General features: G+C 37.1%; 1 protein-coding gene across 1 annotated transcript in view; it reads left to right on the top strand.

Moving 5' to 3' along the window:
- The window catches only part of LOC139959022 (uncharacterized), a 35,301-nt gene extending 16,236 nt beyond the window's left edge, over positions 1-19,065 (top strand). The window contains exons 6-19 of the mRNA XM_071956534.1: positions 622-1,236; positions 2,462-2,734; positions 4,657-4,769; positions 7,056-7,272; positions 7,728-7,844; positions 8,871-9,007; positions 10,138-10,293; positions 10,662-11,043; positions 11,724-11,896; positions 12,542-12,715; positions 13,882-13,991; positions 14,796-15,058; positions 15,371-15,434; positions 18,467-19,065. Coding sequence (XP_071812635.1) covers positions 622-1,236; positions 2,462-2,734; positions 4,657-4,769; positions 7,056-7,272; positions 7,728-7,844; positions 8,871-9,007; positions 10,138-10,293; positions 10,662-11,043; positions 11,724-11,896; positions 12,542-12,715; positions 13,882-13,991; positions 14,796-15,058; positions 15,371-15,434; positions 18,467-18,968 — 3,296 coding nt within the window. The 3' untranslated portion in view covers positions 18,969-19,065. The remainder of the gene's footprint in view (positions 1-621; positions 1,237-2,461; positions 2,735-4,656; positions 4,770-7,055; positions 7,273-7,727; positions 7,845-8,870; positions 9,008-10,137; positions 10,294-10,661; positions 11,044-11,723; positions 11,897-12,541; positions 12,716-13,881; positions 13,992-14,795; positions 15,059-15,370; positions 15,435-18,466) is intronic.
- Positions 19,066-19,442: the final 377 nt, after the last annotated feature.

The following is a 19,442-nucleotide window of genomic DNA, read 5'->3' on the forward strand; positions in this document are numbered from 1 at the left end:
GCCGGACGGGGGAGCGCGGTCGTTCGACCTGACTCATGACTCCTCGCGTTCTCGTCGATAGACATCGCCACCCCCTGAGTCGCCTGCGGCTACTTGTCTATCGGTGAGTGTTGTTTCCTTAGTTTGGTATACCAGGTCACTCTTTACCATCTAAGGTAGTATGGGCCTCGTCCCCTTGTTCAATTAGGCCTCTGTAAGTGTAGGGGGAGGCACGCCTACGGGGTGACGGAGGGCGGACCCCACCCCGACTGTTCGGGGTGGGTTCCACCCTCCGCCTGGAGGCGTCAGCAGTCTTTGTTAGTGTAAGATTTTTCCTTCTCGGCGAGCTCGGCGGGTGGCAGGGTTTACCCGCCACCCTCCCCGAGGTCGCAACAGGGGCCACTTTGGGAAGAAGTGGTCTCAAAATGAAGGAGGTCACTAGGGTCAGTGAGGTTGTACAGTGTTAAAAGATTACCAGGGCATACTAGACACGGTAGAATGCGGTGCTTAGGTTGTGGGGAGACAGGTAAGTGGGTCACTCGTAAATATATAAACCAGTAAGTTTTATAATAACCATACCAATTCATGCAATGCCATTTCAATAATTCTAAATGATTGTATCCTCTGTGTTTTTAATTTCAGATTCTCCTCAGTGTCAAACAGCTTTGACAGATACTGCATCTGTAGAAGCTTGTATCTCAGTTATAAATGAAGTTTACTTCATTGGTGACACTATCTCAGCTGCTGATGGGACAGTACTATACAACATTGCAATACCTTGTGCATCACTAGAAATAGACCAGAATAGGTCTGCAGTCTTGGATTTAGAGATTGAAATCAGATCCATTAACCGAGACCGGATGGAAAGATTCAAACGAGGATTTGGAAACCTGTTGCACACAAATGTGTATGAGAGAATTACCTGTAATCAGCCGGAGGGGTATGCTAGAGTTACTGTACTACCCCCTCTATTGATATTGGGCAGAACTGAACTGACTGTTGATGTAAGAGCTGTGAATATACTGAGCCAAGATCTGGGTTTTGCGGACTATAGTTATGATGGAAGTGGTGGAAATAACCAACCAGACTTTCTTATGGAGGTGGGATTCCTCGAGTGTAATGTATCTTGCAGTTTGGATGAATTCAGGAAAGCCATAGACAGCTGTCCAAATCAACTTTTTATTCCAGAGCTTGAAGAAAAGAGGGCTTGGGTTCTCCTTGAAGCTATCAGCAAATGCCCTGTCAATGCATTAGGAGGTAACCCCATAAAATCCAAATCAAATATTCATTTCAAGTTCAAAACAAGATTTGAAGTCTCAAAGAAATGGCAGACTAAAGTTGCATTAACAGTGACCTTCAAGAATGCAATTTAAAAGTCATCTGTGTAGCCCTAAAATATGATAGATTGTCCAAAAATGGTCAGCTGTGGTCATGCTTTCACTTTTGTATTACTGAACCCAATCACAGCAAATCCTACAACAAGAAGAAAGTTAATCACATTAAAGTTAACCCTTTCTCTTGAATGATTTGTATTTGTAGAACAAAAACAATTGTTGGTAACCTTTGGCAAATACTGATAACCTATAATTTCCTTGGACTCAAATATCATTTCTATGTGTAGTCTGATCCCTGATGGAAAGAACCAACATTGTGGCAGTAGTAGTAATAGTAGTAATGATAGTAGGGGGAGGGGTGTATGCATGGGCAAACAATCAGAAGGTATAGTAGTATTGATAGTAGGGGGAGGGGTGTATGCATGGGCAAACAATCAGAAGGTATAGTAGTAATGATTGTAGGGGGAGGGGTGTATGCATGGGCAAACAATCAGAAGGTATAAAAGTATTGATTGGGGGAGCAGTGTATGCATTGGCAAACAATCAGAATCTGTAGTAGTAATGATAATAGGGGGAGCGGTGTATGCATGGGCAAACAATCAGAAGCTAGAGTAGTATTGATAGTAGGGGGAGGGGTGTACGCATGGGCAAACAATCAGAAGCTAGAGTAGTAATGATAGTAGGGGGAGGGGTATATGCATAGGCAAACAATCAGAAGCTAGTGTAGTAATGATAGTAGGGGGAGGGGTGCATGCATTGGCAAACAATCACATATCATGAAACTAATTTGTTTTCCACACAGTATGAAAGTTATTGCATGGATTCCATTGTTAGCATTGTGAAATGGGATTGCAACTTTATTCCGTTATTGGTTGGAATCTCAATGTTGTTCAATATTCTTTTAATTATACTTGCTCTTTTGAAACTTGTTTAGTAATTTCCAGGTCAGTTTGTTTGAATGTTTGGTTTAATCACATAGTACATCTATGGTAGTTTATTGGAAGCTTAATTCACAGCCTGCTTAATACAGTAGCCAGTGTAGTTCAATTATTTCTCACTCCGCATTAATCCTGTCGAGATGTAAAACGATGACCTTCGCTAATGTAATGACATTATCGTAGAGTATTTTCTCCTGGTTTATTCTACAGAGCCTGCAGCCATCACAGTGCACCCTGACCAGATGTTAGCATCTCCAGCTGGTGGTTCCTTGCACACTAGCTGTGAGGGAGACTATACAGCTAGTATCAAATGGTACAAGAAGGGATTAAATGGAGATAATCCTACATCCATCACAGGCAATGTCTTAAGCTTCTCTGACCTTGATGCAAGAGATCAGGGATTTTATTTCTGCAGAGCTCAGGGAGGTGGAGCTTATGGAGATTCTTTTGCAGACAGTAACTCATTACTAGTTTTGTTGTTAGGTAATATATATTTAATCAAAAGCCAAAGTGAAATTGAATAATATAAAACAAATTATCCAACATATATATCTAGAGTACATGTACAAGGCATTGAAGTCTCTGCCCAAACCACGTGCGGCCATCTGAAAAAGTTAACTTTCCGTTGCTTGCAAGTGACGTTTTGTTCGTGTCGCTACATAATGCAGACAGTACAGTAATACAACGTGATACCTTGTTATCTTTTATCTAGACCTGAGATGTCCACGCTGCTATGTACACAGTACTGTGGGTATTGACCGCAGCTGTATGTACTGACTGCATGTACACTAGTGTCTTATTACCGATGGTAGCAATCTGTGTTTGTAATTTCTGGGATCGATGGTGGTGTCTAACACTTCTGTTACACCTCATTTGAAACTAGGCCAGATTACCGGCATTAGACGTTTCTTTTTGCGCGAGTCTTCTGTTACGATCAACTCGATCAAGGCCAGAATACACCTCCCCTTGGGTTCACAACTCAAATGACTAAACAGCACACTGTAAAATTTAACTTTAAATATAACAATAAGTATTTATTTAATTGTGTGTTCAAGGTAATTAAAATCAAACACAGATCATTTATCAATATCTAAGCAGTTTACACTTAAACAGATTTAATAAGTTATACTATAATTTACTCACGACCTGGTGTGTGCCGCGACGCGAGCGCAGTGACAAAAGTCCTGACGAATATTCCAGCGAAACTTGTAGACGGACGAATGTCCAATATTGAAGAAATCCAGCTCCCAACTTGATGACTTCCACTTCGGAGGTCGACTACTAATGAATGTCCAAGTTGTGCTTGCAGCTTGTTTATCCTTGGATTCCCGTCCTTGGGTAACTCAGAGGCCACAATAAGTAGTGCTGACTGGCACAGAACCGAAGACGGCTACACAACGATGGGCGACTTCGAAGCCGGTAAATTTTTAGCAAATCCACTAATAAAAAGACAGCTATAACTTTACTGTCAAACTAAGTGAGTATTTACTCACACTGGAATTGTAGGATTTACTTGAGCGAGATGCTATTAAACTCCTGGAGCCAAGATGGTTAAAAAACTCTTGATCTCAAATTATCAGGTGCTTATATAGCCTTTTCACAAGTCCAGAAAGATCTTGCAATGTCCATCCATTCTAGAAGCATCTTACAGTAGCTCCAGTTCAGTTCAACCAACCCAAAAGGTCACTTCACCTTTCCAGGAAATCCTCACCTAGTGTTCTAAAAATAGCACAGGGAATGTCCCCTTGGCAGCACTCCAATGTTCTAGCACGTTCCAATGTGTGCTGTATTTGAGATGATCTAAATTGTTCTCAAATGTTCTAACTCTTCTAGAAGCTTCTCAACTTTTCCAAATATTCTGCACACACCAGATATGCACACACACCAGGCAGTTCTATACTATGATTCTTAGATTAATTTATAATATTCTGTAATATTGATTTATAATACAACTAGTTGTTGCAAAAATCATACAAATTATTGGGATTACTTAGGGGCCTGTAACACTTCACACCCTTTAACTCTGTAACTCTGTACCAGTTTCCAGATCAAGGTTTAGGCTTCAGTGGAGCAGGGAGTGGTACTGAGGTGTGATGTACTCACTGTTCATTAGAGGAATCATATAGAAATGTTACTTTAATAAGTTGATAAGATCAAAAATGAGGATAGCAAGCATGAAGAGATGTTTAAAATTGCTGGTGTAGCAGTACCGTTGTTTTGATGCGGTAATTTAAAAATAGATTTTAATGTTAAAGGGTCATAGTTCAAGATTCAAATCTCTACACAGCTCTGTATGTTAATGAGGTTTTAGTTTAGTTAATTTGATACCTTCTTTATGCTAGCAACTTGAGTTGTATCATGTCTTGTATGTTATAATTCATTCTCTTATTTGGTTACTCCTGAAGACAGAGACACATATCTACTGGAGATGAGGTTTGACAATCTGGTTTATTCTGATGAGATAGCTGACCCAACCAGCCCTTTCTTCAGTGCCAATATTAGTGTTGTTCAAGAAGGGGTACGTTTTAATGTACATCAAATATTTGTCATTTAAAAGAATTCATATCTACTTGATACAAAATGTTGTCAATTAAGAATGTGCTAGCCAATCATCTTTATTCACTCCCCCAGATGATCCTGCAGACAATAAATGCATAGTTGAATTCAGTCAGATGGTTTTATATATGTATCTGTAGAGCAGAAGGGTGTATCAATTACAAGGCATGGCAACAGATAAATAACTATGAAGGATATTAATAACTCCATTAGACTATATGAAGATAACATTATCAAGAAATAAAGGAGTTGACAACTGGTGAGAAAACTAATTATTATTTTGAAAACTTTGCTGAAAATTTCTTTTTGTATCTGGTCAGTTTTTGAATCTTTTTACTTCATAGTGTCTATGATTTTATCTTTATAGCAACCGCAGAGTGAGTGAATCATTTGGAAAAATAATGTTTCTTCATTACAGTGAAATAGTATATCTATTGCATAATATGTAAAGCCCTACCTGCATAATTGTCCCTGACAGTCAAGCCTGCCTAGAAGAAAAACAGTCCTCAACTTCACTTGAGCATCACTAATTGTTACTTGATAGCATAAACTACCCCAAATACTGCCATGAGGATTCATCCTTGAGCACACCTAATTAAATTGACCAGTCACCCTATGATTGTAGACACAAGTGCTCTAATTGCCAGCACTCCTGTGTGTGAAGTTGGCTTGACCACTGAAATATAACACAATAGCCTATGTTTAATCATGAAGTTGTGCAGAGGAGCATTCAGTATGGCTAGCATTACCAACTTAGTAAGATATTCAATCTCTCAGGGATTCTGGTAGTATTAGCTATAGGCAGGGAAGATTGTAATGTAAAATTCATCCAATATTATTAAAATGACATATTCAAAACATTTGCCCTTGTGACATCATGCCTTAATGATGGCAGTCAAGTTATTTCTGGCCCACTTTACAGAGAGCCAAACGTTCCATAAATGTCGAAAAAGAAAGTGAAGTGTCTAAGTTAATATATAAATATATATGTCCAATACAATATATGTTACAATTCCATATGAACATGTCGAAACAAAATACCTTTGTCTATTTTTACATGATTAATTCCTGTGCGGGCAATTGTGCCTTTGAGGTTGCTGCATGGGCCCCGTTACAGTAAAAAAATGAATTCGTTGGTATTTTTGAATACCGCAATGTTCAATAGAGCCAACACCTCTAAAAGAGTTATCCTGCTTTATGTTAACATAATCAAATCATGTGTGGGCCATAGGCCCTTTATGGCTGTTGTGTGGGGCCCGGTAGAGATAAAAGTCGTAGATGGTATTTTTTGGTTTCTCCAATGTATAAAGGGTCCAATGCAACTACAGGAATTATCCTTGTGTCTTTGCACATGATTAAATCATGGGTGGGCCATGGACCCTTGAGGTTGTCTGGGCCATGGTAGAGGATAAATTTGCAGTAAATAAAAAAAAGGGCCCAAAAATTGCACTAATTAGGCATCAACGTGATCCCTTTGGCTTGAATATTTTATTTCCTTCTCTCAACATGCTGACACAAGTTTTGGGCATTCTCATATAAATCTTGACGTACAGTTTTGGGCATTAACAAAACGTTGGCGCGCGCCGATGTTCCAAAATTATATATATTTATATTTTATTTTATATTATTTTATATATACATCAATATTGTATCTAGCAAGCAATGTTGACATGACCAGTGTAGTACGTGTCATGCTGTTACAAGTTGTCGACATGCTGATGTTGAATTTTACATGTTGATAGACGCAATGACGTATATATATTGTATTTTGTTTCGACATGTAACATTTGAATAACATGTAACATTCGAATTGTAACATGTTGATATTGAATTGGACATATATATATTAACTTGGACACTTCACTTTCTTTTTCGACATTTATGGAACGTTTGGCTCTCCGTACTGGTTTCAAGTTTTCATCAATATACGTTCAATTTGGCAATTTCAAGTAAACAACACTTGAAAACAGGGGCAACATAATTTAGATAGACTAGCTGCTGTAATCAGCATGGAATATTTTATTGTCCCCAAGTGAGGGATCATTTGTCTCTAGTCAATTTTATTAATTTTGAAACAATTCATTTGCTTTATAATTGATTACTGCTCTGTCATTTCTAATCAAACTGATTTTTCAAGCCAGCCAAGAACTTGAATTGTTTATGCTGCAGGTTTACAGAAAATGACCACAACTTCCATTAAATATCCTTAATATTACATTTTTTTTTGCTTTCTTATGTTTGCCATTAGATTGCATCATCCCTCTTGGAGTCTGCAGATATTGAAGATATTACTGATGTCACAGTTCAAAGGTTAAGGTCTGGCAGTGTTGTAGTTGAAGCACTAATAACCCTGGCGATGGCTGCAACAGTGGAGGAGGCAAAGAATACTTTGGTTGAATATCCCCTCGGATCTATTGGGAACAATATAACTATTGATAACCAGTCTGTTTCCTTCCAAAGTACTTGTAAGTGTTGACATCAATCAGTTCTCAAGAAATGGGATTTAATTTGACCTTGATATCCTCTTTGATCTCCAAAGTCACACATGTGCAATTTTAAACACTGAAACACTAAATACCAATATATTGTGCAATCAACTCTCTCTATTAATATTATGTTAAATTGTGTTAAAACAAAACAAGTAATATTTCATTTCCCAAAGGGTGCAACTTTATGACAAGTGGTATCTGCAGTTAATTAGTACTGACCTACACTAGCTAGCACCATAGACTTATGTGTTGGTACATCTAGTATCTGTTCACAAGGCTATATATAAACCGACTAGGCTTTAAAGCTCAAAAATGCACACACTCAATCATATATATCGGAATGACTACAGCAAAATATTTTATCCAGCCCTCAGTCCAGGTGCCAATTAATACTATAAAGACTATAAATATTTCTTTATTTTTTCCTTTAGCATTTTGTGCGGCACAGGGTCTTAATAACACTTTGGCTGGTCAATTAACATTCCTAAAATCTGAGATATCCCAGACTGCCCAGTCAGTGGAGCTGTGCCCGGGATATACTACCACAGGTAACACTTATATCTTTTCATTAAATCTGGAATCTAGTTGAGCTTTCCTTGAAAATACTCATTTTATAAAATGCGAGTCCACTTTTAAATGATGACCACGGTCCATTCAATCATATTGAGGTAACTTAAGTTCTTTAATCATAGTTAGCTAGGCAATTAAGTAAACTATATATGCTATCAACTTGTCTTGTTGGGTTTGGGTGTTTTTAAATGTGTGTTTGTAGCTTTCTAAACACAAGATGACCAACTAATAAGCAGCTCTCATACGTGACTTGATTAGGCTCAATCAGAATTATGTGCAAATTAAGGTCACAAAGATAATCTGCATGAAAGTGTTGCATAATATCCCTTTTCGTTAATAGCTAGAATATGGATATGCAGCTAAATGTAGGTGCTGTAACCAGTCAAGGTTGAATTGACCGACTGCCAAAACAAAATTTTGTTGCAATACTTTTGGCCATCCCTCTTTATAACAGGAAACATATTAATCTAGATGCTGTAACTGTGCTAAGAATGACTTGTTTGTGGTTTCACAAACCCTTTGCCTTATAACTTTAGACCATTACATTGTATGTGTTCATTGTATATCTATCAGAAACAGTAATTTTAGACTGAGCTGTATCATTTCTAATCAATAGAACAAACTGCGAACCATAAACTATGTGCCCATGGATGTGACCATGAACCATGTGAACCATGTGACCATGAGTTATGTGCCCATTTACTGTGAATCATGTGACCATAAACTATTTGCCCATGAGTTATGTGACTATTTACTGTGACTAATGTGACCATGAGTTATTCGACTATTTACTGTGACTCATGTGAACCATGTGACCATGAGTTCTGTGACCAATTACTGTGAACCATGTGACCATGACTTACGTGACCATTTACTGTGACTCATGTGACCATGAGTTATGTGACCATTTACTGTGACTCATTTGACCATGAGTTATGTGACCATTTACTGTGACTCATGTGAACCATGTGACCATGAGTTATGTGACCATTTGTTTTCTTAAGGGGGATCTCCGAGGGCTACAAGGATGTGCACAGGTAATTTTGTGTCTCCTAGTGTCTGGCAGGATCCTGTCTTGAACAACTGCTTCGATGGAGAGGAGAGTGAAGAAGACACAGATATTCTTGAGACTCTTGTAGAGGTAACTGACTATCAATTGCTAGCATTTAAAACTAGCAGATTAAAGTTCTCTGTATCTGCTTACACATAACTCTATCATAGATAAGATAAGTTAGGATTGCCCAACAACTAAGGGCTTGATAGTTCAGTTGCTACAAGCTTTGGACCTAAATTCCTGCATGATTACAGCACTGAATGAGTTCTCATGATGGCAACATATATGTTTGCTCTTCCAACGATTTCTTGATAATAACGAGAATATCTTACTTCATCAGTGTGCAATCATATTGTGTTACCTATAGATTGTTGGGTAATTATGATGAGTTAAATTAACTTGGAGATGGTGTTTAACTTCAACCTCCATGAAATGTGTCTCTTGTCATCTATTGAACAAAGGGTATGTGGTTACCAACAGTTGTGTTATAAGGAGCCATATGTAACATGAAATTCAGGATGTAGAAATTAAAGTCAAATTTAAACTTCAACCTTTCCAGCTTACTGCACTAAAAGCTTAGTGAAAATGACACTGTTCTATGCAACTTACATATCAATGTTCATTATTTGTATTGAGTTATCTGTCGTTAAACATTTTGAGCTAACTAAAATTCACCAGATTTATTAACTGTCTTAAGAGTCTGTCGATTCTACAAACTTCAATCAAAATTTGCAAGCCCCGTCCAACAGATCATACGCCAATCAGGGCAACAAAAAATTAATTTCTTTCTTTTGATTGTGACAGCTTTCTCTATGAAACCCCACCTGTTCAGAGTGCATTTAGAATAAGAAACATTGAATCTGCTTTGGAAGTTTTATTTCGAAAATTCATCAGCAAACACGTATTGAGACTTAAAAGAATTAACATCTGCTGGCTTGTTCCTAATTGTCAGTGGAAGTGAACATTGACAGCTTGACAAATGTATGTGTTTATTTGACTGTATCTGAGTATGCAAGGCTAAATCACTGCATGACTAAATCACTAATTAATAGAGCTAATTACAGCTCAGAACAGCCTGGGAGGTCAATGCCTTTATAGCTTATCATGGCTCAATTTTATTCTATCAAAACAGAAATTTCTTTTGAGCTTCAACTTTATTATCAGTTGCTTCCTAGCAGGCTGTGTCTGTGTCTCTTACATTATGATTCCATTTATAGACTTTGGAAAACAATCCAGTCACAGCGGATAATGTGACACAGGTGTCTCGTGACGTGGCTGACGTCACTGGAACTGTTGATCTTGATGGTGGAGATCTGGATCATGTTGCAGAACTCCTCAAGATAATAACTAATGTGAACAGCTCATCGCCAGAGGTAATTTGAAATGAAATTTATTACCTTGAAGGTTTTTAAGTTAAACTAAGAAATTCTTGAAAGAAACACAAATGGTCACACTAAGGTGTGTAAAGAAGCATCAAATGATGATTCAGTGAGTAAACCACCTATAACAGCCTAGGTCACAGCCTAGGTCACCAATAATATATATAAGCTCTCTTCATTAGTTTGAACACAAACATTGTCACAACATTGGTAATAACTTGCCATTAATTAAGCAACAATTGTAAATGTCATCGTTATGGCAACTTAAAGACCAACCCGTTCTTAATTTGATTAGTTGTCAATTCTTAGCGTGTTTATAAATCAGTTAATGTAACACTAATGATTACATTTCATGTTTACAGGTAACCAGTAACACTGTCGAGATTGTTGATAATGTTCTAGATTTCGAGGAGAATGCGTATGAGGAGGATGTTTCAGTGGAAGCACCCTCACGAATTCTGCAAGCCCTGGAAAACCAGCTGACTAATTTACATCAAGGAGGGGATGATGTGAACTTTACAGATGTGCGAGGATTTGTTGGTGCCGTGGCGTTTACAGCTGACAAAGAATATTTTTCATCTGAGATAACATTTGGGAATTTTTTCAACTCTGATAAGCAAACCATCAGAGGCAACTTGAATGAAAGTCTAACAGATACCTACAGAGGCATTGATCCATCTCTGCTTGATGACGTCAAGGCCTCTGTAACGCTCCCAATAACTCTGCTAGATGACATCCAGTTTGGTAAAGATATTATCAGATCACATATATGCTGATCAGTGCTATGTGTAATAACCGAAAGGCCTCTATAACACTCCCAATATTTCTGCTAGATGACATCCAGTATGGTAAAGAAATGATCAGATCACATATATGGTGATCAGTGCTATGTGTAATAACCGCAAGGCCTTTATAACACTCCCAATATTTCTGCTAGATGACATCCAGTATGGTAAAGAAATGATCAGATCACATATATGGTGATCAGTGCTATGTGTAATAACCGCAAGGCCTCTATAACACTCCCAATATTTCTGCTAGATGACATCCAGTATGGTAAAGAAATATCAGATAACATATATGGTGATCAGTGCTATGTGTAATAACCGCAAGGCCTCTATGGAGTGCTCTTTGTGTATCTAAGAAATTAACTCATGAAATGATATTCTTTCAAATATCTTAGAAACATCCAGCCTGTTTTTGTTTAATATAGGCTGTGTTTGAGATGATGTCATGTGCTTTCGAGGGGGAGGGCTTCCACATAACATGCTATTTATCCTTTATGCTGAGGCTATATACTATAAGTATATAACCTCATACTATTAGTATATTGTGCTGAGGCCTGTTCATTTCTTATAGTTATATATAAGTAGGCCTACACCTATATATAACTATAAGTTTATTTTTCCTTCAACACACTGCAGATGCATCAGATTCAGTTCCTGTGACCTTCGTCATTCATCGTACAAGTAATCTCTTTACCAGCAGAGATAACCAGACAGAAGTGGTTGCAAGTCTCATCGTCGGGGCAACCATTGAAGGAAAGAGCATCGATAACCTGAGCAGTCCAGTAGTTACAAGATTTCATTTATTGCCTGTGAGTGAATAAGAAACAGTTTTATCAGTAATTTGTGGATGTTTCCAAGAAGCAAGAGCTTTTTCAAGTCCCCAACTCTCTGAAGGCCTTGAGATAAATATTGACATTCATGCTTTAATCTCAGGTCCCATGAAAGTCACTCTGACATTAAATCATGAAAATTGTTGTTATGGTTTTCAACTGTGGTCAAAAGACTAAGTGTAATGATGTATCATGCAAACTGTAACTATGAACAGAATGCCGTGATGGCTCTTGACATTGAGGAGTCCTTTACATGCATGGAGTCGATTCTTTGCCTGCCAAGTAAGCAGCTGTATCATAAACTGGTGGCAAGTTTGTCACTCTAAATAGATTATGATCTAGATTTACTCTTTGAGTCTGAGCCAAATACGAGTAAAGGTTAGGTGAAAAACAAATTGCAGTTTATGTTAGATTCTTGTTTGGAATAAAGACAAGGAACGTCTGTTAACATGTGAAGTTTATTATAACGAGCAATTTATTTAACTGTTGTAGTATTATGAAGTTTAATATAACGAGCAATTGATACAAGCTGTTGTGGTCTTATGAAGTTTATTGTAATGAGAATTTAATATTTGTGGTATTATGAAATTGATGAAATGTTTTCCTTTTCTTTGACATTCTCAGTTGGATGGTGTTGGTGATGAAAGGCGATGTGTTTTCTGGGATTTTCAGTTGGCAGGTGGGTATGGGGGTTGGTCCTCAGAGGGGTGTGAGTTGGCGTCTGGTCCAGATGATGAGTCGGATGATCCTATTGTAGAGTGTAGATGTAATCATCTCACAAACTTCGCCATACTTGTGGTAAGTGATCGGAATTTATGCAGGGAAAGCTTCTGTGTCTCTGAGAGCTTTATTTTTCTAGTTCTAGTAGTAGTAGTTTCTATCTTTGCTTAACTCACTCATGATAGTGTTGCAGATCCTAACTACTAGTAGACAAATTGCAATGTATCTCGGCAGTCAGATAAAGGAACGATATATACATATAAGTAGAGAGCCATTCCATTACTAAAAGTATGCACGTTCAACCAAATTGAGACAATCAATTCTTCATGAGGGTCTGTGTGTTACATGGTTAATTAAAGCTTTTAAAAATGAAACAGTATAAAGTTGAAACTTACTGTAAGTTACTTATTGCTTACAATTGGTAAACATTCATGTTATCTGGCATCATTTTTGAGTGGTTTGAACTTTTTACGGCTCTACGGCCACACCCACTCCTTCAGCTTCAGTTAAGGATAGCATCAAACACCAGTTGAGCATAGCATCAAACACCAGTTAAGCATAACATCAAACACCAGTTAAGGATAGCATCAAACATCAGTTTAAGGATAGCATCAAACACCACTTAAGCATAGCATAAAACACCACTTAAGCATAGCATCAAACACCACTTAAGCATAGCATCAAGCATCAGTTAAGCATAGCATCAAGCATCACTTAAGCATAGCATCAAACACCAGTTAAGGATAGCATCAAACACCAATTTAAGGATAGCATCAAACACCAGTTAAGCATAGCATAAAACACTCCTTAAGCATAGCATCAAACACCACTTAAGCATAGCATCAAGCATCAGTTAAGCATAGCATCAAACACCAGTTAGGCATACCATCAAACACCAGTTAGGTATAGCATCAAACACCATGCATAGCATCGAACACCAGTTAAGCATATCATCAACACCAGTTAAGCATAGCATCAAACATCAGTTAAGCATAGCATCAACACCAGTTAAGCATAGCATCAAACACCAGTTAAGCATAGCATCAAACACCAGTTAAGCATAGGATTAAAACTGATACTTTAGAATTTAACTTTCTATTGCTTTTATTTGGCTCCAATATGATTCATATACGTTTTATTTCAATAGTTCAAATTGATCACGATTTTAGTTCACATGTTTGTTCACTGCCGCATGTGACTATAGTCATTTCATTTAGTTTTTCTTTGTTTTCAATTGATGACAGGACATACAGGGAGATATCGATAATGTTGTTCTTGATGTTCTGAGTATCATTGGATGTGTGGTGTCAGTTGTTGCCCTTGTCATCACCATAGTAACATTCTGTGCCATCAAGTAAGTCTTTAATATGTTTAAAGTGTCATAACCATCAGCACATAACTGGCTACATATATGTACATACTCCCTGTATGTAGGCCTACATATACATATGAACATACTCCCTGTATGTACATATATGTACATACACCCTGTATGTATAGGCCTACATATATGTACATACAGGGTGTATGTTCATATATGTACATACAGGGAGTATGTACATATATGTACATACTCCCTGTATGTAGGCCTACATATATAAATGAACATACTCCCTGTATGTACATATATGTACATACACCCTGTATGTAGGCCTACATATATGTACATACAGGGTGTATGTTCATATATGTACATACAGGGAGTATGTACATATATGTACATACAGGGAGTATGTTCATATGTATATGTAGGCCTACATACAGGGAGTATGTACATATATGTACATACACCCTGTATGTAGGCCTACATATATGTACATACAGGGTGTATGTTCATATATGTATAAAAAAAAAATATTAGGCAAATATTATCCATTTGTCTTAACAAATTTAATAACTCAACCAAAGTACTTTCTTTTTATTTCATCCTCGGTAACATTCAGGTTGTCCTTTTAGTTGAGGCAATAAATAACTTATATTTACATATTGGGCTTTATGCTAATACTATGCTAATATTATGCTAATACTATGCTAATATTATGGAAATAGAACCTGAACTGGTAGCAGTGTAGTTTGAACTGTATTCAATATATCAAGATTAATGTTGCACTTTAACTCATACCGGATTAATACAACGACATGTTTCTTTCACTTTCAGGAAACTCCGGTCCAAGCAACCTCAACAGATTTTAATTAATCTCTGCTTTGCTCTCCTTGGTCTCTACCTTTCATTCTTGATCGGGATTGACCGTGCAAATTTGGGAGCTGTTTGCATCATGTGTGGTGCCCTTATTCACTACTTCTGTCTCGCCACTGTTGCATGGATGTGTGTAGAGGCGATGAACATGTATATCTTGTTCGTTAAAGTCTTTAACTCAGGTGTCCAACATTTTATGAAGAAGGCAGCTTTGGTTGCATGGGGTAATCATTATTTGTATAAGTATTTAAGTTCCATATATTCAGAGGAGGTGCAATAGGGTTCATATCTATGGTGATGGGGGGGGGGGGGGAGGGGGAGGGAACAGGCAATGTTTGAGGGACAGTGGTTCATGTGATATTGATTCAAAGGGTTAAACCACAAAATTACCTCCAAAATATCCAGAGTGACAAACTGGATCCTCTTTGCAATCTGTAATTTACAAAGTAATGGACAGTTTGGAAGTATGATGCACCCTATGCAAGATCAATTAATGAAATCTAAACTTAATAAACTGTTACATTCATTTTTGACAGGTCTTCCTCTTGTGGTTGTGGTAGTATCGGTCGCTGTGAAGTCAGTAAATTACAGAGGAGATTAGTAAGTAACATCCTGATGGGTTACAGTTCCTCTGTTAATGACCTTCAGTCTTGCTCCCAAATTTTAGCTTGTGAGAGTTGTTGTTTTGATCAACCTTCCAAATAATTTGGCATATATTTCAAGGAGTATTTAATTACACATTTAATGCTTTAGTGAGAGGGAATATATTTCAAGAGTGCTAATGTAATGTTAAGTTAATTCTGCTGTTTTTGAACGTGCATGGACCTCAAACAATAGGTTAAATCTGCTGATCATAAACATGCATGGGCCTCAAACAATAGGTTAAATCTGCTGATCATAAACATGCATGGACCTCAAACAATAAGTTAAATCTGCTGATCATAATCATGCATGGGCCTCAAAAAATAGGTTAAATCTGCTGATCATAATCATGCATGGACCTCAAACAATAGGTTAAATCTGCTGATCATAATCATGCATGGGCCTCAAACAATAGGTTAAAACTGCTGATCATCATCATGCATGGACCTCAAACAATAGGTTAAATCTGCTGGTCATAAACACGCATGGACCTCAAACAATAGGTTACATCTGCTGATCATAAACATGCATGGACCTCAAACAATAGGTTAAATCTGCTGATCATCATCATGCATGGACCTCAAACAATAGGTTAATGCTGTTGATCATAAACATGCATGGACCTCAAACAATAGGTTAAATCTGCTGATCATAATCATGCATGGACCTCAAACAATAGGTTAAATCTGCTAATCATAAACATGCATGGACCTCAAACAATAGGTGAAATCTGCTGATCATAATCATGCATGGACCTCAAACAATAGGTTAAATCTGCTGATCATCATCATGCATGGACCTCAAACAATAGGTTAAATCTGCTGATCATCATCATGCATGGACCTCAAACAATAGGTTAAATCTGCTGATCATAAACATGCATAGACCTCAAACAATAGGTTAAATCTGCTGATCATAAACATGCATGGACCTCAAACAATAGGTGAAATCTGCTGATCATAAACATGCATGGACCTCAAACAATAGGTTAAATCTGCTGATCATAAACATGCATGGACCTCAAACAATAGGTTAAATCTGCTGATCATAAACATGCATGGACCTCAAACAATAGGTTAAATCTGCTGATCATAATCATGCATAGACCTCAAACAATAAGTTAAATCTGCTGATCATAATCATGCATGGACCTCAAACAATAGGTTAAATCTGCTGATCATAAACATGCATAGACCTCAAACAATAGGTTAAATCTGCTGATCATAAACATGCATGGACCTCAAACAATAGGTTAAATCTGCTGATCATCATCATGCATGGACCTCAAACAATAGGTTAAATCTGCTGATCATAATCATGCAGGGACCTCAAACAATAGGTTAAATCTGCTGATCATAATCATGCATGGACCTCAAACAATAGGTTAAATCTGCTGATCATCATCATGCATGGACCTCAAACAATAGGTTAAATCTGCTGATCATAATCATGCATGGACCTCAAACAATAGGTTAAATCTGCTGATCATAAACATGCATGGACCTCAAACAATAGGTTAAATCTGCTGATCATCATCATGCATGGACCTCAAACAATAGGTGAAATCTGCTGATCATAAACATGCATGGACCTCAAACAATAGGTGAAATCTGCTGATCATAAACATGCATGGACCTCAAACAATAGGTTAAATCTGCTGATCATCATCATGCATGGACCTCAAACAATAGGTTAAATCTGCTGATCATAATCATGCATGGACCTCAAACAATAGGTTAAATCTGCTGATCATAAACATGCATAGACCTCAAACAATAGGTTAAATCTGCTGATCATAAACATGCATGGACCTCAAACAATAGGTTAAATCTGCTGATCATCATCATGCATGGACCTCAAACAATAGGTTAAATCTGCTGATCATAATCATGCATGGACCTCAAACAATAGGTTAAATCTGCTGATCATAAACATGCATGGACCTCAAACAATAGGTTAAATCTGCTGATCGTAAACATGCATAGACATCAAACAATAGGTTAATTCTGCTGATCATAAACATGCATGGACCTCAAACAATAGGTTAAATCTGCTGATCATAAACATGCATAGACCTCAAACAATAGGTTAAATCTACTGATCATAAACATGCATAGACCTCAAACAATAGGTTATATCTGCTGATCATCATCATGCATGGACCTCAAACAATAGGTTAATTCTGCTGATCGTAAACATGCATAGACCTCAAACAATAGGTTAATGCTACTGATCATAAACATGCATAGACCTCAAACAATAGGTTAATTCTGCTGATCATAAACATGCATGGACCTCAAACAATAGGTTATATCTGCTGATCATAAACATGCATAGACCTCAAACAATAGGTTAAATCTGCTGATCATTTACATGCATGGACCATAAACAATAGGTTAAATCTGCTGATCATAAACATGCATGGACCATATAAACAATTGGTTATATCTGCGATTGATGAAGATGTATTGACCACAAACAGTTGGGACATTTGGCTGTTAACAAACATCTAGGGATCACACACACTGGGGAAGGTCTTCTATTTATGGCCATCAGTGGATTACTAAGTTCAGACAGGTTCTTTATCTGTGTAAAAGTAAGTTGGCCTGACGTTTCGATCCTAGCAGGATCTTCTTCAGAGGCTAAATGACAAGTTACAGTAACAGAGGGGACAAAAACACGCACAGAATACAGACAGGTTAATGAGCATGGTGAACACAATGAGATGGATGAAATGGGATTAAAAGTAGACAATGGATGGTGAAAAGAAAGCAACAGGGGAAGAGGAGAGGAAGGAGATAAACTGTGGAGGGACAAAGAGAGGATTAAAGGCAGAGGGTAGGTTCTTTATCTGTTACAACAAAGAAAGAGCTGGTCCTGTTTATCCTCACACAAACCATTACTTAGGAAAACGGTGCTCTTAAATATATTTCATCTATTTATAAGGTCAGTGATTTTTTTGACATCATCTGATCCTCTCTCTCCTGCAGCTGTTTTCCGCAAACAGGTACCATGACATTTTACATTGGTGTTGTTCTGTTCATCGCTGTCATGCTGGTGTTCAATCTGGTCATGTTTGTCTTAATAATCAAACAAATCACATGTCGCCCACAAATCAAGAAGGATGATCCCAGGAAAGAAAACATTAAACGCATCCAAAACGCCATCTCCATCTTGATGCTGCTGGGTCTCGCCTGGCTGTTTGGATTCTTCGCGATAGGTGGTGCCCAGTTTATATTTAATCTCCTCTTCCTCATCTGCAACTCCCTGCAAGGATTATTCATCTTTCTCATCTTCTGTGTGAGAAACCAGGAGGTCCAAATGGAATGGAGGTTAATTTTTGGGCAGACTGGAAGATACAAAGTTAACGAAAGTTCCAATACTAGATCCACAGGTTCATCGAGTTCCAAAAACCCCAAAGGAAATCAAAATGTTAACAGTGACGAAAACACCACTGAGAAAATTCAGATGGAATCTACTTCATCCCCCTGAAATTCTCAAATACATTGCTTCTTTCATTTTTCTGCTGTGTTCCATGTAGGCTACAAATTAGTAAAACCATATATATATATATATATATATATATATATATATATATATATATATATATATATATATATATATATATATATATATATATATATATATATATATATATATATATATATATATATATATATATATATATATATATATATATATATATATATATATATATATATATATATATATATATATGATGATATATATATGAAACCATACATATGAAACCAATAAACGAAATAAAGGTTTACTGTAATATTAGTTTACTGTTTTATAGAGTAGATATATCTTCAGCGTATACTTTTTACAGAATCGTATTTTAAAGGTTGAATTTAAACAGAATTTTAGTTTTGCTTTTCTAAGTACTTTGTCCCTTCTGTTATACTGTTACTTGTCATTTAGCCTGTGAAGAAGATCCTGCTA

Source organism: Apostichopus japonicus, chromosome 18 (genome assembly GCF_037975245.1).
Source record: "Apostichopus japonicus isolate 1M-3 chromosome 18, ASM3797524v1, whole genome shotgun sequence".
Taxonomy (NCBI): Eukaryota; Metazoa; Echinodermata; class Holothuroidea; order Aspidochirotida; family Stichopodidae; genus Apostichopus; species Apostichopus japonicus.